Here is a 27172-nt window from a genome sequence, read left to right as displayed (position 1 = left end):
TGTGGATTTTTACGGGAGGCATCCTGACAAGCCTGGAGGACCGCCGGGTGGCGTTCCTTGAGGGGGGGATACTGTTAGGAGGTGGTGGGTAGGTGTACTGTTGTTGTTTGGGCTTTGTTTTCCTTTTGGTTATAGGTAGGCGGGGCTTGATGGCATTCCAACACACCTGCGACGCATCGGACGTCATCAGTGAGCGCTTTTAGGGAGCAGAGTCACGGACGTCTGGTGTCGGAGTATTATCGCTGTCACAAGTGGTAACGAGTTAGCACAGGCTGCATCTGTTGATTTTACGCTGTGGAGCTGTATGTTTTAAAGGATCCACGTTTCGCTTACTTTTCTTTGTCTTAGCCTGTTCCATCGCCTGCCCGCCTACCTAGGATTTTGTGTTGGCTATTCTGGATCCGCGACGGAGTGCTACGTACCATCAGGTGGCGATCACCGCAGCGGCTGTGGTTTGGGGTGGTCAAGTAAGCTCTCCAACTCTCTCCGTCCACTTGTGTTTAACGTTCGGCTATCAACGGTATGCCATAAACCCTGTTTTGTTCCCTGTTGTCAGGTAGCTCCGGTGCGTCTGCTACCTACCTGTATGCTTCGGCTCCATCTCATCGCCTCGGTGTTTTCCTGCTGGCACATTTTATTTTATCACTGTATATAGCCCTTTCCCTTGTAAATATTCCCCCTTACTCGTGTATATAAAAACTTGCATCACAAACCATTCTGCGTCCGTGTGTGTTTCTGCCACGTAATCCATCTGTGTAATCTAGCTAACCTAACAGTTTCTCTCTGTGAAGTCAGGCAAACATTTTGGGAAATGCCAAAAATGTTAATTGAGATAAACACGATTTAAAAAAGCCTTAATTATTCTTCACTCTTTAGATGTTGGACACAAATGTCTGAGAGGAGGAGTCAATGCAAAAACACAGAGAGCTTCTTCATATCTGACTGCAGGGATGATGACAGAAATCAGACTCATCTCAACATGATGGACTGTAGGATAAGACTGCTGTTTTTAACTCTCTGCTTGGCAGGTCATGGGTTGTTTTTTGTTTTTTCAATGGTCTAAAATATTTTATTACATGCTTTAAAGTTATGCAAGTCACTCATTTTCTCATTATTTTTATAGGTGTTAATGGTCAGACTCTGACAGAATCTGAACCAGCAGTTAAACAACCTGGTCAGTCTCACAGATTGACCTGTACAACATCTGGAATCTCATTCAGCAGCTACGATATGGTCTGGATCAGACAGGCTCCTGGAAAAGGACTGGAGTGGATCGCTTATATCAGTAATGGCGGTAGTAGCATCTACTACTCTCAGTCAGTCAGAGGCCGGTTTACCATCTCCAGAGACAACAGCAGAGAGCAGCTGTATCTCCAGATGAACAGCCTGAAGACTGAAGATTCTGCTGTTTATTATTGTGCCCGAAGGCCACAGTGATAGAAGTTGGTTAAGCAGTTGTACAAAATCCTTCAGGTTTTATTTTATTGCCTCCCCACCTTCAATAAAACACAACAACTTTACACCCAATGTAAATCAATAATATGAAATGACACGAAAACTGACGGACCTTTACTGACAGTCTGCACATATGTTTGTTACATTACCTTGATACTTTAAAAAAAAAGTCTGACATTCAAGAGAGTTTCTCCAAGAAATGGCATCACATATTTAAAACTCTTTTTTTGTTCTTGCAGGAGTTTGGAGTGAGATCAAACTGGAGCAGTCTCCCTCTGAGGTGAAAAGACCTGGCGAGAGAGTGAAGATGTCATGCATCATATCTGGTTATGACCTGACAAGCTATGATTTGCACTGTATACGGCAGAGGCAGAGCTCTGGAGTGGATTGGTAGGATGAACACAGGCTCAAACTCTGCTGACTATTCCAGTTCTTTTCAAAGTCGTTTCATCATGACTGAAGAAGAGTCCAGCAGCAGACAGTACCTTGAAGTAAAGAGCCTGACAGCAGAAGATTCTGCTGTTTACTTCTGTGAAAGACAAAAGGACAGTGATTTTGATGAAATGAAAAAGAAATTACTCATTTTGAGAAGAAAGAGAGAGTCCTTTCAATTATGAAGGGAAGAGTTACACAATGCAAAAAGTAACGAGGAAAAAGCAACAATAGAAACATAACAGTGAAAACCAGCTAGTTCATAACATCATATGCTTTTATCTCCTTCCCAAAATACGAAGAAAATAAAGAATAGAGAATACGTTGTGTAAGTGAGTTTTGAATACCAAAAGGCTCCTGTAGACGGAAATCTTTAGTAGGTTGTATAAAACCATTACCATAAACTCTCATCTAATTACTTCCAGAACAACATTTTATTCATACAAATACTTAAATTTTAGTTGTCTCGGTTATATGTGTTATATTCTTGATTGTGTAATTATTTTCAAAGTTAAGGAAGGATATATTCATTATTCTATTCTTTTTATTCATGATCACATGATTTTTTCTCACTGGAGTTTGGAGTGAGGTCAAACTGGAGCAGGATCCCTCTGAGGTGAAAAGACCTGGAGAGAAAGTGAAGATGTCATGTATCATATCTGGTTATACCTTGACAGGTTAAAAATATTGGCTGGATATGACAGAGACCAGGGGGAGCTCTGGAGTGGATTGGGTGGATGAAAACAGGCTCAAACTCTGCTACCTATGCCAGTTCTTTTCAAAATCGTGCAATCACAAATGAAGAAGACTCCAGCAGACAGTACACCTGTTGTTTACTTATGTAACCATAAGAACTGCTGCTCAAAAACCGCAGCATGTACTAATATCAAGTAACAATGTGATCTTATGACTTCTGTTTTTTCTCTGCAGATGAAAAAGAGTTTCGATAAAGTGACATTGTACACATCCACACATTTACCCATCACTTTAAACCGAACAGGCAAGCAAGTTGAAAATGGTTCAACCTAATTTTAACTGGCGAAAGCTGAAATGTATGGAGTGCCAGGACTGCCATAATGCATTAATTAAATACACCATTAAATAATTAATTAAATGTGGCAATAATTAATTAAAATTGGAATTAATTAATTAAATAAATAGTTATGACACATGTAATTAATTAATTATTGACACATTTAATTAATTATTTATGTATTTCACATTTTAATTAATTATTGACACATTTAATTAATTATTTAATGATATATTTATTTATTTCATTTTGGCAGTCCTGGCGCCTGGCTCTCATCATGAAATAATTTTATCTGTCAGCCTCACCCATCAAACTCAGGGGGCGGGGTTAACGCTGATCGAGTCAAAACCATTGCTTTGGCCTGGTGGCCATTGTTTCTAGCACACAACAACCGGCATGTGGAAGCTAACAGAACTGAACTTTGAAAAACCCTGTTTGTGTGTCACCAAATACCGTTTTAATATTTTTTTAGCCGAGAATGTAGTGGTTTAATCTTCATGTGTCTGGTCGGTTTGTCAAGATACAGCCTCTTTGCAAAAGTGCTTCGATGATTTCGGAGATGTCTGCCCAGTCTCACGGCAAAGCGTGGGATAGACCCGCTCGCCTCGCAAGCAATCCCACCGACAAAGCGCAGGCCCCGGTACACAGCTGTAGTAACCCCCGCTGACTTCTTTTACTGAGGTTATATTTATCGGTGTTTTATTTCCTGATGTTCTTATGTGTCCTACGTGTTTCAGTCGCCAATTCTGAATTATAACTAACATTAAAAACATGTTTAAGGAGGAGAGAGAGCAAATAAATCTGTTTAACATCTGATCTTTGGGTTTTTGTTCAGTAATCAGCGTGACCTGTGTATAAACGCATAAAAGAGATAACGTTGGTGTTTCTGTCATGTAGTAACTGCTGGCTTTAACTGTACAAAGGTTGTTCGACACTATGAAACACATACAGACTTCATGATGTTCGGCTAATATTTTTATTGCGAATATTAATCATGAGGGTAAACGGCCCTGTACACCACGCAGCGAGGTCAGCATATCCACGATATCCACCATATCCTCAGCTCCATGAGTTAACACAAAGTTTCCCAGCTGACTATCTAACTGCCAACTATTCCAGAGACGTGAAAATATACAGCATAAAGAAAAGTGTAAGAGACTCAGCAGCAGATTAGAATAACAGTTATACATTTAATAAATCACCAAATGAATCCAAGAAACGAGCAAACCTGTTCCGACAATTTGAGTTTGTATTCCCTCAGCTGCAGACTCGCTGCTGTTTAAATGTTTGAAAAGGAAGATTAGATATAAAAAACGTCAAACATAGACTCAGTCTGCCTTCACATTTGATATGAGGCCAGCACGTATAGTGGCTGTGTCCTGTTTTAAGATCATACATGTAAAATTGTTGTCTGACCTCCGTCGATCCAGCCGCTCAGAGTCCGTGGTTACCATGGTTACTGCATAAGCAGCTATAATGTTAACAGCTGGCACTGAGGAAACCTACACCAGCATGGGTGTTTATGTTTTTCATTGCAAAAGAACTGTCTGAATGGTTAACTGAAGTTAACTTGGATAAATTACAGTTAAGGAGTATCACAGATAACGCCTACGTGAGCTGTGCGACTGTTCACCTGAAATCAGCAGGCTATTACTGAAATACATGTGCTATAGGCAAGGCAAGGCAAGGCAAGGCAAGTTTATTTGTATAGCACAATTCAACAACAAGGTGATTCAAAGTGCTTTACAGAGACATTAGAAACAAGAACAAATAAAAAGCATGATTTAAAATTGATTAAAACAAGCAAATAAACTAACTAATTAACAAACAAACAAACAAACAAAACAGTATATAAAATCAAAACATAAAATCAGAACAGTAGATAAAATCAGTAGTTAAATGTAAGTTTTGAAAATTAAGCTTAATTTTCAAAACTTATATCATATCATAAACTATGATATAATAGGGAGGTCCTATTAACATGTTTAGTTTTAAAGGACACCTTCCTGCCTTTAGTCTCCTTCATGAGCAGTATTAGTTTTCTTCTAACATCCAGAAGTCTGCACGATGTGTTTCATAGTTTGTAACAAGCCTTTGACAGGTAAACATAACATGACCGAAAAAGCAAAAAAAAAAAGAAAAAAAAAAGAGAGAGAGAGAGTGTTGACATAAGAAGAGAAAATGCTCTCAATTATGGAGACAGGCAAATGGTTCATTTATGTTTGATGTGTGTTTATTCCTCCCTAAATATCGTCGGTGAAGTTTGCCATGCACGTCAGATTTTCCTGCGCATTTTTTATACCTCTGCCAACAGAGAGAGAAAAAAATCACATTCTAACAGACAGCTGGTGCTTAGAATACAGTTGAATAACTATTAAAAAACAGATGATATTTAGATGATAGTTCAGTCTAACACATGTGCCAGTGAACCATTAAACGTCTGTGAAACTATGCAGTTATGAAACGTAACTTTAACCTCAGCCAAACCGATTTGCTCAGTTGTAAATAAAACAGCGAAGTAAACGTGACCCGACAGACAGAACCTGAGTGAATGAAGTCCAGCGTTTAACCACTGAGAGCTAAAACTCAGCTGAGGTTTCAAAGCTGTGTGCCGGTGATTGGACATCAGCCGCTGATGAAGCTGCTTCGCCTATAAAGTGCTCTGTAAGGAAACAAGCTCCAGCAGCTCTGCGCTCGGGGGAAAACACTATATTTACTTATCTTGTGCAGAAAAATGCACTGACATTGCTTTATATCGAGTACCTGGCTGCCCGGTTAAACTGTGACTATCACCAGGTAACGTAGGCGTGTTTCTTGAATTAGCAGCAGGTGTTAAACAGCTGACAGATGAGGAGGAGGATGCATGCAGGTAAACTGAGGGTCTGTTGAGCTGATCGCTGGTTTCGTGAGAAAAATGTCAGCTCGTTCTTTATGTTACAGAAGCACAGAGACACAAGACCAGGCGGAAAGAGACGATCGTTCGGTGAAAATGAGAATCTGCGAATGCAACATGTGGAACACGGAGAGTGGAATATGTAAACAAACCGGTTAACGTAACCCCCTGGGTGCACTCTGCATGCTAATTGTTAGCAGAGCTAGTGAAATCTCTGAAAACATCTGAGCACTTTTGCAAACATGTTCTATGTTGACCAACCTGACCAGACATACGTCGCGACATTCGCGGCTAAAACGCTGTTTAAAAGTGTAGCTGGTGACAGAAAAATGGGGTATTTTAAAACTACACCACCACCATTGCTGCCTGTGATTTGATCTGCATTCTGGGATACCTGGCTGCCCCAAGTCCTACACAAGCAATCGATTATCTAGGATCGACCTGTTTTGACTTACTTTGCACCGGCAACCAATCAAATGTTAGAGAAGCTGCATGGGCAGCGTTAACCCCGCCCCCTGAGTTTGATGGGTGAGGCTGACAGATAAAATTATTTCATGATGAGAGCCAGGTGCCAGGACTGTGCCAAAATGACAATAATAAATATATCATTAAATAATTAATTAAATGTGTCAATATTAATTAAATGTGTCAATAATTAATTAAATGTGAAATACATAAATAATCAATTAATTGTGTCAATAATTATTAATTAAATGTGTCAATAATTAATTAAAATGTGAAATCATAAATATTAATTAAATGTGTCAATAATTAATTAATTACATGTGTCATAACTATTTATTTAATTAATTAATTCCAATTTTAATTAATTATTGCCACATTTAATTAATTATTTAATGGTGTATTTAATTAATGCATTATGGCAGTCCTGGCACTCCATAGAATTAGCATAATCCAAAATTTCTTAAAATCCTGGTTAAGTCTACAATAAAGTTTTACTAAATGAAGTCAGATTACATCATATTTCAATCTGTTCCCTTCTGCTCATCCCAGAAGAATAGTATGTTTAGTTTGAAGAAGAAACCATAAGCATAAGCTACCTGAACCATCCGTTAGTCAGGCTGTTATCAGCTGCTGGGACTCTATGGCCACCAACTCTGTGTATGAACTAAAAAAATAAGATCACAGAAGCAAGTGCTGGAAATAAGTTTCATCTGAAGGGAGTTTGTGCTCAGAGAGTGAGGAGCTTGGTCATTTGGGAGGAGCTCAAATGACTCTGGATGGATCCATACCTGATTTTACTCAAACATGACAGTTATCCATAGAAATGTATTCAGTTATTAACTTAGTTATTGCATTAGATAAATGTTTACTACCAGTACTGAGAATGTTTCCAATGAAAAGGGGTCTATGTTTTTTCCCTAACAGATCTATGATCAAGAATCTCCTCCAGCAGTCACACATATCAACTTTTACATTCTCTCAATTCGAGTGAATGACCACATCAGACACTGAATCAAACAGGATCTCAGAAAAGACCTGAAGTGTATTTTAAAAGTTCCTTTTAATATGAAGACACGTCCAGGCAGACCCAAGCTCACCAGCCATCTACCACAACCTGTTGTGGTAAAGAAAATACATTATACACTATGACTAATAATACCTTTTATGTACTGTAAAGGCAATATGACTTCATGATGTCCTTCCTGATGTCCAGAATTTGATTGCAGTAATACATAAAGTTTTTAAAGCAACATAGCAGTTTTTAATTTCTCACCAAGTAAGAACCCAGTCAGTTTTTTTCAGTAATGTGTTTCATATGAGGAGTCTAATTTAAACAATAGCTCTGTTCAGCTCAAAGGATAGCAAAAACCAAAAACTAACACTATGGACTAAAGAGTCTGCTGGTTTTATCTTTCTACTGGACAGGTAAAGATTTTCTCTTACTATAGTTTTGATATACATTGTTAAACCATCACTTTCTGCTTAAAACTTCTTCTTTTTTTAAAACCCATGAATTAAGTAAGGTCAAAAACAAAAACAGAATATGAAATCATTAAAAAGCCCACAGATTGATCTGTACAGCCTCTGGATTTGCCTTCAGCAGCTACACTATGGTCTGGGTCAGACAGGCTCCAGGAAAAAGACTACAGTGGATTGCTTTTATAGACACTTTGGGTTTTCCTACTTAATACTGCCAGTCAACTCAGGGTAGATTCACCGTCTCCAGAGATGATTCCAGCAAAAAAGTCTAGATACATATGAACAGTTTGAAGATGCAGTTTATTACTGCATCAAATAAGAAAGTGAGAGACTGTAACTGAAATACAAAAAGTGCTTTCTCTATTTACCATCACCAATTAATAATAAAGAAGGTTAAACAATATAACTTACAGCTTCATTATCGCTCATAGTTACATCATGCTGTTAAATGTTTTATTTTCTGGATTCACACGTTAGTATTAACTCATTTTAAGACTCAGGTGGAGTGCAGGAGTTATCCAGAGAGGAACTTGGTTATTATAAATATTTCACCACATATAACTGAAATCTTTTGGTAACAGGCGACCAGTATGATTATGAACATTTTTTATTGTCAGATCATGAACCAACTGTGTAAAGAGCTTTACGACAGAGCCAAAATTTAGGCCTTGCACTAACATCTACACAGAATGTCAGAATGTGTCAATTGAACATTCATTCTGAAATACAATTGATAAATACATAAACTTCACATTTCTAGAAGCAGCTTTTACAACTATGTGTATAAGGTGTTTTTCAGTGCTGGATATATCACAATAAATTACAATTTTCCAAGATGGCAGCATGAGCAGTCGCAACGGCCCGGCGCTCTCCACAACTTAGCAGCTTTCTTTGTGTATATATATATATATATATATATAACTTGTACATATCTTCTTTTTTTGTGTAGATAAAAACAACTATGTAACTTTGTAGCTACTTACATTGTAAGAATCTGAATGTAAGTCTATATGCTGCCAACAGAGAGATGCCAAACTGTGGTTCGTTGTTCTTGTAACAGTGACAAAAAAGTTCTATTCTATTCTATTCTACTCTTTATGGTGTGTAGTAATAGCAAATTGAATATTTAACTCTTAAACATATTCTGTTATTCTCTCGAAGGGGGAATACAAATACAAAAAGGTCATCTGCAAAAATTACCTGTTCAAAATTCTCAGTCACAAAACATACACCACATCTTTTTAGTAAACCCAGAAGCTGTTTAGTGTTAAAGAAGGCTTATTGCTGCCACAGGCTGTTAGTAAATCTGGCACTAAATGTTCTTTCTTGAGTGATAACCAGCTGTTCTCATTTATGTGACCCGCATAAAACAAATATGTGCTGAAGTGAGATATTGGTCTGTAGTCTACTGTTGTAGCTTCAACATGGTGATGTTGTTAAAGTGAATAGTGTAACATGGTTGCGATACTCAGCATACCACTAATTTTAATTTCATCAGGGAGAAGCTGCCCTTCACGAGGAGGCGGAGTCAATGCAAAGCACTGACAGCTTCTATCTCTTTATGTCTGACTGTAGTGATGATGACAGAGAACAGTGGACTCACAGCCTGACATGATGGACTGTAGGACAGGACTGCTGTTTTTAATTCTTTGCTTGGCAGGTGAAAAGCTTTGTTGATGATAATCTAAAAAAAATATATATATATATATTGGTCCATGCTATTTAAGTTGTGCATCTGTTATTAATTTTCTCTTTACTGGGGCAGGTGTTAATGGTCAGACTCTGACAGAATCTGAACCAGCAGTTAAACAACCTGGTCAGTCTCACAGATTGACCTGTACAACCTCTGGATTCACACTCAGCAGCCACTGGATGCACTGGATCAGACAGGCTCCTGGAAAAGGGCTGGAATGGATTGCTACTGATACTAACAGTGCCACCAAATACTACTCTCAGTCAGTTCAAGGCAGGTTTACTGTCTCCAGAGACAATAGCAGACAGCAGCTGTATCTGCAGATGAACAGCCTGAAGACTGAAGATTCTGCTGTTTATTATTGTGCTCGAGATCCCACAGTGACAGAAGTTGCTCAGCAGCTGTACAAAATCCTGATGATTTCATTAGATTCACTCAAATAAAATATTCAATTCAATTTATAGAATATTTTTTCACCAACCCCAATAAAATAAAAAGTTATATTTTATAAATTTTGCATACTATATTATACCTTACAAGAACTTTAAAGTCTACCTCTGGATAATAGTTATCCACAGTACATGAGAAATGTATCATCAAAAATATACTGGTGATTCCTCCGACACTACATGCAGAGCAATGAGAAATGTAGATCAGCATCGCATCAATCCTGCAGCATTCACAAAAACATCCCTCTGTAAATAATCTGGTCAGTTGAGAATGAGATTCTCATGGTGTTTATAAGCTTAAGTATTACGGCAAAACTATTCATGATATCGTATCACATCGTAAAATACTTGGAAGCTGTGAAACTAAGTTTTTGAATACCAAATTTCTCCTGTAGAGCTCCCTCTACAGGAGAAATTTGGTATTCAAAAACTTAGTTTCACACTTCCATTATTATGCTCCATTATTACAATTGTCATTTTATTGATCACAGAACTTCTTGCAGTTGTTTTCTTTTTTAACCAGAAAAACAATCTCTGACTATAAACAGCTTTAAACAGAAGCTTCTTCGTCTTCTTCTGTTTTACTGGCAGTTGGCAACCCATTTAATTAGAGCAGGTAGTTGTACTGCCTTCTAGTGGAGGGGAATGTAATTCCTCTGCCCGTTGCTCACGATGGTTGCTTAGCATACCAATCAGGTGAAACCAGATAATCTCCATGGCACACTTGATCATTTCTCACGGCACACCTATGTGCCACAGCACAGTGGTTGGGAAACATTGCCCTACAGGTCCTATTAGATCCCCCCCACTCAACTGATGCTATCAGTTTTTGATTTGCATTAATTACACCCATAATATATATTTTAAAAATGAAAAAAAAAAAACAACTACTTGTTGTGGTAGCTTAGACATGGTGCTGATATTTCTCCTTCCTCACTTGTTTCTGTAACATGTTTCTGAACCTGCAGTTTAACAGAACAATGTTACAACAGATTCATTAAATACATTACACATTAATACCCATTATCACCGCGTAGCAGTTATTAGTAGTTGTAGTGACAGTGTGTGCATGTGTTTCTTACATTGCCTTTTCTAAAACACAAAGAAAACTAAGTTTGAAACTTATTTTAAGTTCAGTAATAGAAAAATTGGGCAGAGTCCCATTAAAAGTTTTAGATTCAGGAGGTTTAATTTGAGTAATGGTGTCTGACAATTTTTTTTAAATGTATATAATTAAAATAAATACTTTGTTCATTAATAGATGCGCAGAGCTATGTAACCTGCATCATGTAAAATAATTATAAGAGTTTACTTTTTTTCAAAATTAAACATTTGCTGTTAATATAATTTTAAGCACAGTGTGTGGGGGGGTCAATTAGATGATAACATCTTCCTTAAAAAGAACAGTAGAAAGACTGAATGATCAGATACATGAGTATGACGATGACAGTGTCACACTTCTGATTATTCTTTGACTTGAAACAGGCTCAATTTGAGTTTTGATTAATTTTATCAGTATTTTAAATTTATTTATTTAAATGTAGAACACACTAAAGTGTAATATGTTCTGATTTAATGAATGTTTAAGGGTGGGGACAAACCACCCTCATTTAAATAATATTTTAATTCTGGCTAAATTTAACAGTATTATTTCTTTTGGAAGCATTTGTTTGAGGAGATAAGGTGCAAAAAAGCTAGATGGAAATAGTTGCACAATATAAAAAGTGGGTCTGACTTTTTAAAAAATATTTAGTGATAGTGTTTGTCTCATGTGCAGAAAATTTGTTATAGTAAATATAAAAAAATAGACAGTTCATGATATTCTATGTCTTTATCTTTTTCTTGAAATACCAATTAGCTCCTGTTGTGGGAGGTCTATGCAAAGTTTTGCTCAGATATAAACACATCACCATCAGTTCTCATTTAGTTTATTTACAGAACAGCTTTGGACACTTTTTAACTGCACAAACATTCTGATTATAAAGTGTTCTAAATTATGGACTATATTGCTTCCTGGAGTTTATTATTCATTATATGTTTCCATGGTAAGAAAAGGATTCATTCTTTAAAAAATGAAGACAATACTCTAATTATAATGATAACTTTCTTTTTCTTTTTTCTTTTATTCTTGCAGGAGTTTGGAGTGAGATCAAACTGGAGCAGTCTCCCTCTGAGGTGAAAAGGCCTGGAGAGAGAGTGAAGATGTCATGCATCCTGTCTGGTTATAGCCCAACAAGTTATAATATTGGCTGGATACGACAGAGACCAGGGAGAGCTCTGGAGTGGATTGGGTATATGAGCACAGGCTCAAACTCTGCTCGCTATGCCAGTTCTTTTCAAAGTCGTTTCATCATAACTGAAGAAGACTCCAGCAGAAGTCAGTATCTTGAGATTAAGAGCCTGACAGCAGAAGATCCTGCTGTTTACTTCTGTGCTCGAATGAGCACAGTGACACAAAACAGAAGAACAGCTGTACAAAAATATCAACTAGTAAAGTAACCTCGAAGACTTTTGGGTTTCTCTTCACTGGAAAACTAATTTCAATATTCTGAATGTGAAGTGTAAACAGAAAATATTTATTAATCATATAAATTATTTCCATATTAAGATCTTGGAACAAACAACTGGCCCATAATGTACTTTTTCCAATTCAAAAGAGGACTGAGAGCTGAGATGCTTGGGTTGGAAGGAGCCTTCAGTGGATTCACACTCATAAACACAAAAGAAATACTGAATAGTTGAAGGTCTGTAAAGTCCAGCAGTATGACTCTATTGTATATTACTACGCCAAATACCCTTTCAAAGAAAGTAAATACTAAAAAACCTCCAGGTGGCAGTAAAACATGCAAAATGAGGAGAAAGGAAAGCATGACATGCATGTAAATATGCAGAAATGTTCATGTGTGCAGCTGCTCTTCTGTTTTTTCTTTCACTTCCTCTTCTTAAGGCTATAAATAAGTTGTTGCTTTTCATACAACATTAATACTTTTTTTATTACTAAAACTGGCCCTCTATCTTTAGAAGCAGAACTTTGATGTGTTATTTCTATGAAATATACCTTTTTGTTTTCAGGTGTAAAGTGTGAACAGTTGGCACAGTCAGCCTCTGAGACTTCAGAGCTTTGTTAACATCTGACCATCAACTGTCAGGTCACTTATTTTGTTAGCACCTGGACAGCTTGGCTCAGACAGCTTGCAGGGAAAGAACTGGAGTGGATTGGAAGTGCAGGTGTTGGATGGACCACATACTACAAAGATTCATTAAAGAACAAGTTCAGTATCGGCTTAGACTCTTCCAGCAATACAGTCTTAATGTACAAAATGTGCAACCTGATGACACCTCTGTGTATTACTTTGCCAGAGAAACACAATAACACCGAACAGCTGTAGACCAACCAAAGAATGAGTTGTCAGACCCATAAGGATATTAAAGAGGTTTCTTGATATAATAACAAAGATAAGTACAAAGACAGCAGATTTATTCAGTCTGAAAATATTTTTCTAAATTTCATAATTATAATGACAAGAAATGTGTCTTTGTTTGCCAATAATACTCATTTACTGCTACAAGAATTTATCATTTTACAAAAAAGTGCTTCGAGATTTAAGATTAGTGCATACATTTTGGAAACTTGTAAAAGAGAGTAAAAGAATTAAGAGATCATATCTTAAAACCATGTGTGAATAAATAAATCAGTTAAAAGCGTCTGAAACTGTCTTTTGTATCTTAAACAAAGTGAATCTCTTCAGTTAAAAAAAAATAGCACAATAATAATAATTCTTGGGAGTTTCTGAAAACCAAATGGTTGATGAAGAAGGAGGTTTAAGGTTTAACTTTTGCTCCTAGATAAACCTATCATTAGTAGTTCTCATTTTATTTGTCAAATAAATCCTGGTCTTGGACCAGACAGGTTACAATATTCGCTGGATACAATAAAGACCTATGGAGCAGACAGAACATAAACTCTCCCATCTATGGCAGTTGTTTTCAAAGTCATTTAATCATGATTAAAGAAAACTCCAGAGGACAGTAACTTAAAATTGATTGCAGGACAGCAGAAGATTCTGCTCTTTACTTCTGTCCCCTGCATGATATAACATTCATGATGTAAAATTACTATAAACTACACAGCAAAATCTCCAGTGTTAAATTAACACTTTTGACAGTGTTATATGTTTAAAAGTAACCTAGTCAGTTTTGAAGATTAACAATGGCTAACACTGAGCAGTGCTGATTTTCTAACACTGGAATATTTCTAACATTTTGAGTTATTTTCCAGTGTTAGAAAATCAGCACTGCTCAGTGTTAGCCATTGTTAATCTTCAAAACTGACTAGGTTACTTTTAAACATATAACACTGTCAAAAGTGTTAATTTAACACTCAACAGTGTTGTATTTAACACTCAGAGGTGTGGACCCATATAGACACTCTCCAGTGTTAATTTAACACTGGAGATTTTGCTGTGTATGACTAGTGTTGTCTTCATTAACATTAAAGAATAAATATTTATACTTGTGTGTCAGTGAGATGATAGAAGACTTCTTAATGGTTTAGCTTTAAAAATGCTGAATTCTGTGAGAAGATTAGAAGCTTCCTTTGAAAAAAAAAATCAGAAATCTGATGTTGATTATAATGAGAGTGCCACATGTCTGGTTATTCTTTGTCTTGATATGTGAAATCAGAGGTTTAGAAAAACTATGCCCAAGAGAACATACTCAGCCACAATATACCCCATCAAGCTTGACTGCTATTTAAAGTTAAAGGCTAAGGACAAACCACCGTCACTTGAATGTGTTAATTCTGGTTAAAGTGCAACAGTATTTCTTCATTAGAAAACATTTGTTTGAGAAGAGAAGCTGCAATAAATCCCAGTGAAAACAGTTAAACAATACAAAAAGTGGACTGACTTTTTTTCTATTGATGATTTTGTAAACCATTACCTTCTCCAAAAATACCAAATGGCTCCTGCAGAGGGAGGTCTATGCAAAGTTTTGCTCAGATATAAACACATCTTCATCAATTCTCATTTAGTTTCTTTACACAACAGCTTGGGACACTTTCTAACCACACATACGTGCTGATTATAAAGTGGTCTAAATTATGGAATGTATAAATTCCTGGAGTTTATTATTCATTATATGTTTCCACGGTAAGAAAACAGTGTATTATTTAAAACATAAAGACAATACTCTGATTTATGTTGGTTACTTTTTTTTTCTTGTGTTTGCAGGAGTTTGGAGTGAGATCAAACTAGAGCAGTCTACCTCTGAGGTGAAAAGACCTGGAGAGAGAGTGAAGATGTCATGCATCATATCTGGCTATAACCCAACAAGCAACTATTTGCACTGGATACAACAGAGGCCAGGAAGAGCTCTGGAGTGGATCGGTAGAATGGATACAGGAAAAAACTCAGCTATCTATGGCAGTACTTTCCAAAGCCGTTTCGTCATAACTGAAGAAGACTCCAGCAGCAGACAGTACCTCGAGATCAAGAGTTTGACAGCAGAAGATTCTGCTGTTTACTTCTGTGCCCGTGAAAGCACAGTGACTGAAAACAGAGGAAGAGCTGTACAAAAACACCAACTACTAAAGGGATCTCACTGACTTATGGTTTTTCTCTTCACCTGAAAAATGACTTTGTTGTCTACATGTCACAGAAATTTTACTGTAAAACGGATGAGAAAATGTCTATTACTCATCATTTCAATATTATGTAATGATGCTAAACTGACACTGTAAAAAGCACACTTGAATTCACACTTGAATTCTGACTGCGTTACTCCTACATAATGTACTGTGGCAAATCAGGACTGGACTGGAGATCCACTGTGGCTGTTGAGTTGTTTGAGTTGGTCTACAAACTCAACTACAAACTGCTACAATACTAACCTAATTAAACTCAACACTTTGTGACACTCTACAGTTCTTATTAGACCCCACTAAATAATTGATAGTATCAGTTTCAATGCCAGTTACACCCTTGAACAGTGTTGGTCAAGTTACTTGAAAAAAGTAATCAGTAACTAATTACTGATTACTTCCCCAAAAAGTAATCCCGTTACTTTACTGATTACTTATTTTCAAAAGTAATTAATTACTTAGTTACTTAGTTACTTTTTAAAAACACGATTTACAACCTGAATAGGTGATGAAGCGATAGATCTTTCAGCCCAATTCTACTTTTTCTGCATAATCTATCATACAAAATGTAATCAAATGGAAAAGTCCCTTTTTAAAACTTGTTTTATTAGTTTTAATCTTTTAACTTTATGCATCAAACACAAATTTAATTATATGCAACATTCTCTGACTGGAAGAAATTTGTTTAATATTTAAACCTATTTTCTGCACATTCCAGAACATAAAATATTTTTTTGTGTTTACACTCACTCTTTCAAATAGATGCAAGTAAAACACAGTAGAAAATAAAAAAAGTCAAAGACTAGCGGTCCTTTGGCTCTATTTTCACCTGTAAAGCAGGAGTAGAGTAGGCGGAGGTTTACCCTGGTGCAGGTGTGCTGCAGCAGTCAGTTGAAGAATCCACGAGTTTCTCTGTGAATTTCCCATTACGTCGTAGCGCACTCGGTGCTTACTTGGACGTTTAGGGGGGTTTTTTCTCTGTAAAAAGAAGTTTTCTTCCCACGCACAACAGACGCTAATGTTTTTGTCACTTTTTATGGAATCAAACTTAAAGTAAGGTCAGTACTTCCAGCTTTAAACGCTGCACGCTCATACTCTCTCCCGCACTCGATATATTATCCATTGTTGATCTGCACACAGCTGTTGTCACAAACGTCGCACTTGCTTACGTCACTGTCATGAGACATTTTCGCAAAAACATCACGGTTTTAGTAACGCAGTAACGCAGCGTTCCTACGGGAAAGTAATGGTAATCTAATTACCGTTTTTGCAATAGTAATCCCTTACTTTACTCGTTACATGAAAAAAAAGTAATCGGATTACAGTAATGCGTTACAAGTAACGCATTTACTGCCCATCTCTGCCCATGAAAATGCAAAATAAAAGTAAAACTGATTTTTTTTAGCTTAGACATGGTTTTGTTATTTCTAATACCTCACTTATGTTGGGTGGCATGGTTCTGAACCTGCAGTTCAACAGAACAAGGAACAAGGTTACACATGGATTCAGTTTATTCAATCAATCACATACAGCTTTATCAAACTTAATACTTAAAAGTATTAATTCCAAAATTGGCATGCTTAAATTTAGTCTTGAATCTCTGAAAATGCAATGGATCAGGGAAGATCTTGGAAGTTTTTAGAACAAAATATAGTTTCTAAGTTCAGTACAAGACTGAAAACTCACAGTGACCATTGCTGACTTTTAGTTTCTGTACAAGCTCCACACCATAGTGAAACTAAATGATGTCCTTGCTTTGAGTAGTAAAAATGTGACACAATACAATTATACTAAACACCTTGAGAAAAAAACTTTTCCTAATCAAAAAGACAGCTTCCAAGGATTTGAGTGGATTAGTAGTGACTCAAACTTTAAGAATTAACTGAAGAACAAGTTCGGTGTCTCTAGCAGCAAGACAGCGTCATTAAATGGGCAGATTGGTTCAATATCTTATCTTACAAGTCAGTTTTCAACAGAGGCTTTGTGTCAGCTGAGCAGAATATCAAAGAATACCAACATAATCTTTGTTCAGCACCTGCACTATTAACCTGATTTGTCCCTCTGTGACTTGAATCAGCTGTTTTTACACAATGGAGGAGATTTGGAAGCATTACAAAGGTTACAGGTACAATAAGACATAATGGAAGTTGTAACAAGACATTTAGAAATAGCACCTGGGCTGAAAATGCCACAGAAGAGCAAGAGAAGATGATCCTGATCAACCAAAGCTAATTTCAAAAGGTTTTGGATTATTAGGGGCTGGTTTCCAGTTTTTGATTATGCTTCATTCAGACCAGGTTCAGAGTTTATCAGACAGAGAACTCCGTTGATCCTGTTTAAGCAAAAACCTGTTGCAGGTAATGAAGAAGAGGAAGAGATCTCCAGGCAGAACCAAACTCACCAGCTGTTTGCAGTGACAGAGGGCTGGTGAAGTGGGGGAAAAAATAACCACAAAAGTCACCTCAAAACACATTTTGACTGCAGAAACAAACTGGGTTCATTGAATGTGCTTGTTTATATTTTCATTTTCTGTTCTGCAGTGACAAATTTGCAGAAACAAACAATTTAGTTTAACAACAAACAAAGTCAGTTCTTTCTCAGTACTGTGTTTCCAGTGAGGAGGCATGTATGCAAAACTTAGACACTGTCACACTTCTTAAATGAGCACAGAGGATGGTAGAGAACAAAAAAAAAAACCAACATGATGGACTACAAGACAGGACTGCTGCTTTTAGCTCTTTGCTGGGCAGGTGAAGATTTTCTATTACCTCAGTTTTGATATACATGTTCCTTTTCTGATCTAACTTAAATTCAACACATTTTTCAAATTTCTACCAGGTGCTGATAGTCAGACGCTGACAGAATCTGAACCAGTCATTAAAAGGCTTGGAGAATCTCACAGATTGACCTGCACAGCCTCTGGACTCACATTCAGCAGCAGTGCTATGGTCTGGGTTAGACAGGCTCCTGGAAAAGGACTGGAGTGGATTGCCTTCATAGAGACTTCAAGTTATAGTTATTCTGCCTTTTACTCCCAGTCAGTCCAGGGTAGATTCACCATCTCCAGAGATGATCCCAGCAGTAAACTCTATCTACAGATGAACAGTTTGAAAACTGAAGACACAGCAGTTTATTACTGTGCCCGAAAGACACAGTGAGACACACTAATAGAAATGCCATACAAAAACTACTTCTTCTAGTTACCATCCTAAGGGAATATTTGGTGAACTGCAGTTTATAGTTCAGTCAGTTTATATTCAAATGTTCCTGGCAAAACATGTCCCAAATAGAGTGCATTAAAAAAGGTTCAGGTTACACAGAAACATTTTTGGATCATTTTGGATGTTCAATAATCTCTGAACAAATAAAACCACATATGCTGAATATTTTAGTCAGGCTCTCAGTAAAATTCATCCGAACAGAAATTGTCCTGCTGCTGTGTCTTATATCATATTAAAAGTGTATAAAGAAAGACAACACAATTCTCAAAAAAGAAAAAAAAGCTTTATACTTATTGCATAGAGTGCTGATAAGTATGTCACTATATAAACATTATTTACAAACAATATCAACAAATTATTTCAGCATTTCCACATGTACAGTTTTATTGATGGCATTCACAAATTTCTATACTTGTACTTGAGATTCCATTTGTCAGTGTGTACAGTATTAAAGGAAAGTTTGCTAAAACTAATTTACCTAATCATCATTAATAACTGTAATACTTTTGAAAGGAAAGTAAAATAGGATTGACTTGAGTACTTTTTTAAAGTTAGTATTCATGGTAGGAAAAGAAAATCTGCAGCTATAAAGAAAAAAGGAAACAAAACAATAATAATAATTGCGTTACCTTATTAAGATGTGTGGAGTAAGATTAAAATTGACCAGCCTCCCTCAGTGATTTAAAATAAACTGCTGGAAGGTCTACTATACCACATCTAGTTATAATATGACAAGTTACAGCATTCATCATAAGCCAGAGAAAGAACCGGAGTAGAACTGGTAAATATCACTATCACTGTATTGTAGCTCATTACAAAATCATTTCAGGTTTTCTCTTAATGTGTCCTGAAGTCAAGTCAACAGGCATAAAATTAAAGATTCTGTTTATTATTATTATCACTGAAGATTCTATTTATTTCTTTGTTTATCTCTTTTGTTTGACGTATGCATTTGCTGAAGCACAGAAACACCTGGCGTCATCATAATTATGTTGGAAAAGTTTTCTAATTAGCATTATGCGATATTTAATTTGTTTGTTTTTGGTTTCAGTTACAGCAATGGCCTGGCCTCCCTAAGACTGAATCTGCTTAGTCATCCCCCCCCCCTCCTTGCCTCTGATTCATGAAAAGAAAAAGAAAAAACATGCAGTGCTACTCTACTCTTTTCCAGCTAATATAAAGCAACATTAGCTGTGCAAATCATTGTCTCTCTCCGAGAAGTCAAGCACACATTTTGGGAAATTAATTAAAGGAATTTTAGAGAAACATAAACAACTTATTTGTTTTTTCCTTCTTTCACTTATTGTAAAACCATCAATCGATAGCATGTTAGTCATGATGACGTGTTTGGATTTCAGTGCTCGTCTGCTCACAGTTTCTCCGTGCCCACCTGCCTGCCTCCCTGCCCAGCGTTCAGTTCATCCTCGGATTACCGTCTCCTCTCACCCAGACCACCTCCCCTCTAAGCTTCGCCTCCGCCTGCGCATGATGACTACACCTTTACCTCTCTCCCCCTCCCCGGGAGTTCCTGCACTGGCTGATTACCAAGTGTCGGGTTCTCCATCCCGTCCACAACAGCCCCACGGCTTCCCCATGGACACTTCTAGTGCTCTTAATAGCTTTTTGTTTCATAGAAATGGCAAGTCGGCCATGTGTGTTTCAAAGTAAAGAGTTATGAATCACTGAGTTAAACAAGTGTGTCTTTAAGTGTAGGATTATGAATCATAGTGTGCCTCAAAGTTAATGTTAGTGCCAATCATGTTTTAAGTTCATGTTCCAGAGTAGAGTTTCTAGTGTGCTTTAAGATTATATTAGTTTGCTGGCAGCCTTCAGTTCCACAAGAGTGTTTTGAACTATTCCGTGATTACTTTGAGCTATTCTAGGTTATGGTACGCACTTTAAGCACCTCTCACCTTCATTCGCTTTTGCATCTATTGTACCACTGTAAATAAAGCTTTGTCACCCTCGGTCCCTGCGTCTCCAAGTGCTGTCTGCCTTAGAGTCTGTTTCCCACACTGGCCTCTGGCCGTGGCAGAAAGCACTACTTTTTAAAATGATATGCCAAACTAGGCAAATATATGTATGTATATTACGCCTGGCTGGTGACATTTTTAAAAAATATTCCAAGAAACCAGTATTGTCAGTATTAATCAGGTGCATAATTGTACAAATGAATATTTTCTTCCACTATTATTACTAGATTGCTGTATTTGTTGTTTACTTGTGTAACTGAGGAGTGAAAGGATAGTATTCATTGAGTCATTTTCTAATATTTGATGCCATTATAAACACACAATATGGAAATTTTTTTACCGGTTTCACATTAGTTATGTCCTTCCTCAAGGAGGAGCCAATGCAAAACAAAGGTGCCCTTCACCTTTACTTCTCTGACTGCAATGGGCCACAGAGAGCAGTGGACATTAAGTTTAACATGATGGACTGTAGAATAGGGCTGCTGTTTCTAACTCTATGTTGTGAAGGTGAAGGTCTTTTGGTAATTGTTCTTAGTTTTTACCGATAGTGTAAATTGACTATCCCTTTTTCATCTTTTTTTGTTTTCTTTTCACAGGTGTTTTTGGTCAGACTTTGACTGAGTCTGAACCAGCAGTAAAACAGCCTGGAGAATCTCACAGATTGACCTGTAAAGCCTCTGGATTCACATTCAGCAGCTATTGGATGGCCTGGGTCAGACAGGCTCCTGGAAAAGGGCTGGAGTGGGTCTCCACTGTCAGACATGACAATGGCAACAGTTACTATACTCAGTCAGTTCAAGGCCGGTTCACCATCTCCAGAGACGACAGCAGGCAGCAGGTGTATCTGCAAATGAACAGTCTGAAGACTGAAGATTCTGCTGTTTATTATTGTGCTCGACACTCACAGTGATTAAAGTTGGCTTAGCAGCTGTACAAAATCTTACTGAATTCATCCTAACTCATATGCACATATGTATTTACAGACTTTACAGTGACGGTGGCAAGGTGCAGTGCAACCAACATACAATAGACCAATTCAAATTCTTTTTTTAATAATGTCACATCTATTAAGCGCTTATTACGGTATTAGTAAGTTATTAGCAAGTGTTTAAATTATTATTTATATAGAATTACTCCTCCTATGAAACTTATAAATACAGATATGCTATTATGATTATTATTATTACTAGCAATAATTAAGTAGCAGTGTACAGCAGTGATAGTGATGGTGTAACAGTAATAGATGGATAAACATAAATGTTTACTGATGCTAATAATAATAATAATAATGGATTGGATTTATATAGCGCTTTTCTAGGCACCCAAAGCGCTTTACAATACCACTATTCATTCACTCTCACATTCATACACTGGTGGAGGCAAGCTACAGTTGTAGCCACAGCTGCCCTGGGGCAGACTGACAGAAGCGAGGCTGCCATATCGCGCCATCGGCCCCTCTGGCCAACACCAGTATATAGTGTGACATTATTAGAAAGCGTTACCCAAATCCGTACTTCTATATGATTTTGTCACAAAAACTGAAGTGGACTCAAGAGCAGGACAGAATAAACGCACAATGTGTTTAAAGTGATCACCAACTATGTGCTACATGCAAAGTGCAGGCGGGGATTGGCTCCAGGGGTCAGCGAGAACAGGCATCCAAAACCACACTCCAGTAAGGGATTCCAGGGAAGGTCTGTACAAAGGGAAACACACAGTGAGCAAAAACACAAGCAAAGGAGCAAGCAGCCATTTCTAGGACACATCTGATAAATTGATACTATCCATTGAGTGACAGTTCTCTAGGGAAAAATACCTTGATGATGCTGGATGTTAGAGCCCATCACCAAATGGGGCTGATAGAAGTGCAACATACTTTGGTTGTAATCACTCATCACCGCATCTCTGAAGGAACAAGATATCAACCTGTAAGCAGATGTGTAATAGTAGAAGACCACACCAAGTGCCACTCCAGCTAAGAACAGGAAGCTGAGGCTACACACAGGACACAGGCTCACCAAACTGGACAACAGTTCAAATCAATGAAATGTTATTTATATACTTTATATAATCCATTTATGAATCAGTGGTCACATGACTGGAGGGCTGCATGCATTGAACTGTACAGCTTTGAATTCACCATCAGTTGCTTCTTACAGTAAGTCAAACATAAAAAAATAAACAAATAAATAAATAATATTACATATTTATTTGTCTCTGGTCACATGCATATTCATTAGCTCATAAGGCTACCGTGCTTTCACACACAGTTTCAGTTCCTCAGAAGTTATTTCCCTATAGTATCATGTTAGATCTTCGTTCTCACGCATCTGCAGAAACTGAAAACATCAAGGGTACTTTATGCAAATGGTAAATGACAAAACAAAGTTTACATACTACAGAATCTTGTATGTTAGCAGTACACCTGCACAAATACATTTAAAAGTATTCCAAGCAAAAAATAATAATTTTTCCAGTATGTTGTTTTGATTTTTGAATTTTTTATCATGACTGCATTAAAGGAGAGCATATAATGAGTTTATTATCTCCAGTAAAAACATTAAAATATATGTAGACAATAACCTTAGTCTATATGGAGGCCCATTGAATTGTTTATCTTTTAATAAACATATTGCATTAGGATTTATATTATTTGTTAATGCACAAGAAAATATCAATTGTTTTAAAAATAAATCTTTTAATTTTGACATTATTAGTTTCGAGCAAGAACAGAGTAAATTCAGTCGTTCAGTTATTGTAAATGCTGCCTTTTGAAAAAGAATACAGTTGGGTGAATGATGACAATAATGAAGCTGATGTGATTTCCAGGTACGTGATCCCTTTTCCAGACAGAATAATAGAATCTATCCAAACTCAATACTCGAGTTACCAATCTTCTCGTGACAACATGTTGTCATCACCTGTCAAGTCTCTTATTTTTTGGCAGATTTCACATAGCCTGGATCAGACAGCATGCATGGAAAGAACTATTAGTTATATAGGCTGTTGTATATTTGTTAGATTGGTTGAACTTATACCTAATTGCTTGAAAGTAATCCGATGGACTTGGAGTTGAGTCAGAGGGCATCCAGTGGTTTTCTTTTGGGCAGTGTTTTTTCCTACTCTCAGACTCATTTCTCCTTCAACATATTAATCACTTATACTTTTATTTATCTCTTTAATTAAATAAATAAAGATGATTTACTATTAGTAAATATGGCTCTCTCAGATTTAGGGAGAGAAGCCAGGGGGACTTCAATCTCTCTGTTCCACCTATCTCGACAACATGAACAAAAACCTCACATCGCCTGAACACATGTAAATCAACCAGAGAAGGAGTCATCAGACCACTAATGGCCTTAAACAGGGCTCAAACAAAGATCAATACAAAACAGCTGCAGATGATGTCTCTTATCTTATCACTTTAAGTAAAATGCTTTGCTAAATCAACACTTAGCTGTGGACACTTACTTGTTTGGTTTTACTTAACAAGAAGGGAATGTGTTGAATTTTCTGAGGAGCGCTACATGTTTTTCTGTGTCTGACATCTGCAAACAGAGAGAACAACAAACATGTTTGTTAACAAAAATCTCCTAATTTTGTTTAGGTAAAGCTAAAGTAAAGTGTATTTGCATTTGCATTTGATATCACAAAAAAGAAATAAGAAAGTAAAACAATGTATGAATAAATATTGCAGTTAAAACCTTCTGCAGAAACAGACTTTTGTATCTGAAATAAAGTGAATCACTTCAGGTGAAAAAATGAAAACAGCCTTTATATGAGTCTAGTTAGATCAACACAGAATCTTATATAATTTATAATTTATTATGAAATATACTTTTCAATTCACAGGATTAAAATTTCAACATTCACACATAGCCCCACCCATGATTATGCAGCCAGGGGAACACCTGACCATTAACTGTCAGGTTTCTTATTCTTTTGGCAGGGGAGGAGCTCCCTGACTACTAATGATTTTAAAGAGTCTCCTCACTCCAACAATATTTACATTTATATTTATGTGACTCATAATTTTGTAAATGCATAATTATTAAATGAAGAAATGGAAATAAAAAAATCATTAATAAAGTGTTATCATTCTGTTTCATATTTTAACCAAATGAATGGATGCTCCATAGATGTGTATTTTCAACATAAATTATTATTAATACACACACGTAGGGGAAGTATCTTGTTCACAGTATAAGTAAACACTGAATATCCACAAAATATTTTTGAATGAAATTATAAGCTGTGTATAAAGCAGGGAATCTGCTTTCAGTTTTATCTGACAGAGATTATGTCTCTCACCAGGCCTTGGAAAAACTGGAGGAGGTGTCTAGGGAGAGGGAGGTTCGGGTTTCCCTGCTTAGGCTGCTGCCCCTTCAGAGATTCAACATAAATATCAGAGAAAGCAACAAATAATTTGCATGCAAAAACCTGTAACACATTTGCTCAGGTAGAGTACATTTTTATGAACAAAGAACAAATAATTTTCAAAAGATCCAAATGCAGCATTTCAAAAAGAGAGTCAGTATGTCATTATCTTCGGTTCATATTTACTATAGTATGTTGCAGTTAGACTGTGATGTTATCGGTTGGATGGCACATACTTTTCTCAAATTAAATACCAAAATAAAAAAAAAATTGAAGTCACATTGTCCAGTCATACAAATCTAATAGTTACTACAATCCTTTCCTTTCTGCTATGGATAAACAGTCATTCTCACATCCAACCGCAACCCTCCAGATTAGCTTGTTACTGCATTAATTTCATTTGTTGTGATGTTACCTGAAATAGTGCCTGAGTAAAAGCAATCATTTGCTTGCCTTAATTCTTGTTTGATGACAGCTGTGCCTTGTTGTCTCATCTAAAAAACAAAAATATTTTGCAAGCATCTTTACAATAAGATGCATCAGCTACTATCCATGTCTTTCATTTTCTGTTGCACTCATTGTTATCCTTCTTCTTGCAGTTATTTCACTAAGCCAGTGGGGTGATTGCAAGTTAAACAATCATCCTTTCAACAGCAGAACTGCTATACCGAAACATTATTCAAACCACAAAGATAAACTTACATTACTTTATACCCAACTTCACTTCCAGATGTTTTTAGGTCAGTGTGTTATTGATGGTTGAACAACATAGTGTTGAACAAGCTTATTTGGAGTGAGTTTCAGAGATGAGGTTAACCTTTTTGCCAAAGTAATCACTTGAAAAATTGTGAAAACTCCTCACTTAAGTAAGGCGGAGTCTATGCAAAACAAACATCTTCCACCACTACTTATCCATCTGTTGGAAAAGATAACAGACAACTCACTTTGTAGTACTGTATCATGGATTACAAGACAAGACTGCTCCTTTCAGTTATTTGGTGGGCGGGTGAGGATTTCCCCTGATGTAACATTCTCTTATTTTTGGAGAATAATTCATTATTTATTTATTTATTTGTCTTACCAGGTGTTAATGGTCAGACTCTGACACAATCTGAACCAGTGGTTAAAAGACCTGTAGAATCTCACAGATTGACCTGCACAGGCTCTGGATTCACATTCAGAGACTACTGGATGGTTTGGTTTAGACAGGCTCCTGGAAAAGGACCGGAGTGGATTGCTTATATCAGCACTTCAACTTATAGTTATGCTACCTCTTATCCCCAGTCAGTCCAGGGTAGATTCACCATCTCCAGAGATGACTCCAGCAGTAAACTCTATCTGCAGATGAACAACATGAAGACTGAAGACTGAGGACTTTATATAAGTTTTTTGAAAGTTGTATTTCACAGGAGAGAACCTGTGCTGTAAGATTGAATGAAAACTATCAAATTCTCTTTGAATTTAAGCATACATTCTTTGTGTTTATTCTACATTTACTTCATTATATTGCATATAATCAGTTAGAAGCTTAAACATAAAGTGGAAAAATGTAATTGAAACCAGGCTATTGATTAAGTAATTGCGATTAATCACGATTAATTACAGAATCAGAATTAGGTTGTTTTTTTTTGATCTATTGACAGCACTATTTTTTTCTTAATTAACAGATGTTAATATGTAGACAGGTTAGACTAGGAAAAGACAAGGACTGAAATTGAGTAAATTACTAGCAAATACTATACTTTCTCAGTTCAGAACAGAAGTGAAAACTCACAGTGGACTTTCCCAAAAACAATAAAAATAAAACAAATCAGTTAACACATTAACAGTTTGTATATTTGCAGCGACATAACAATCTGGTTGTGAAGTAGCAGGAGACAAAACAAACAAACAAACAAACACCCAAAAAATAAATAAATAAAAATCTCTTCATTGTGTCTTTTACTCATTCCAATGCTCAGAAAGAGAGCAAACAAAAGAAAAAATGTCTCATAATTCAACTGTTAAAAAAAGAGATGTGGGCATGAACACAGAACTGCACAGCCTCTGGATTCACATTCA

The 27172-nt window shown here is 36.6% G+C and overlaps 1 protein-coding gene, 3 long non-coding RNA genes and 2 gene segments (V, D, J or C); 4 read left to right on the top strand and 2 right to left on the bottom strand.

The window, feature by feature from the left end:
- The window catches only part of LOC120713955 (immunoglobulin mu heavy chain-like), a 539092-nt gene that overhangs the window by 77062 nt on the left and 434858 nt on the right, over positions 1-27172 (top strand). The gene's annotated exons all lie outside the window — the stretch shown is intronic.
- Positions 1-27172, bottom strand: part of LOC120714171 — a 514712-nt gene that overhangs the window by 57923 nt on the left and 429617 nt on the right. The gene's annotated exons all lie outside the window — the stretch shown is intronic.
- On the top strand, positions 11832-12408 carry LOC120714026. The segment is given in 2 exon segments: positions 11832-11944; positions 12034-12408. Coding segments are annotated over 2 exon segments (414 nt in total).
- Positions 14942-26685, top strand: LOC120714162. The gene is made up of 3 exons (XR_005691356.1): positions 14942-15049; positions 15131-15444; positions 26675-26685. It is a non-coding gene; the product is annotated as an uncharacterized LOC120714162 (long non-coding RNA).
- Positions 21053-21672, top strand: LOC120713988. The segment is given in 2 exon segments: positions 21053-21241; positions 21331-21672. Coding segments are annotated over 2 exon segments (465 nt in total).
- Positions 22215-23880, bottom strand: LOC120714176. Its single transcript, XR_005691359.1, has 3 exons — positions 23773-23880; positions 22551-22639; positions 22215-22430 (listed from the first exon to the last, which is right to left on the bottom strand). It is a non-coding gene; the product is annotated as an uncharacterized LOC120714176 (long non-coding RNA).

This window comes from Simochromis diagramma, unplaced genomic scaffold (assembly GCF_900408965.1).
Source record: "Simochromis diagramma unplaced genomic scaffold, fSimDia1.1 OVJJ01000321.1, whole genome shotgun sequence".
In the NCBI taxonomy this organism is placed as follows: Eukaryota; Metazoa; Chordata; class Actinopteri; order Cichliformes; family Cichlidae; genus Simochromis; species Simochromis diagramma.
This window is presented reverse-complemented; position numbering and strand designations above follow the sequence as displayed.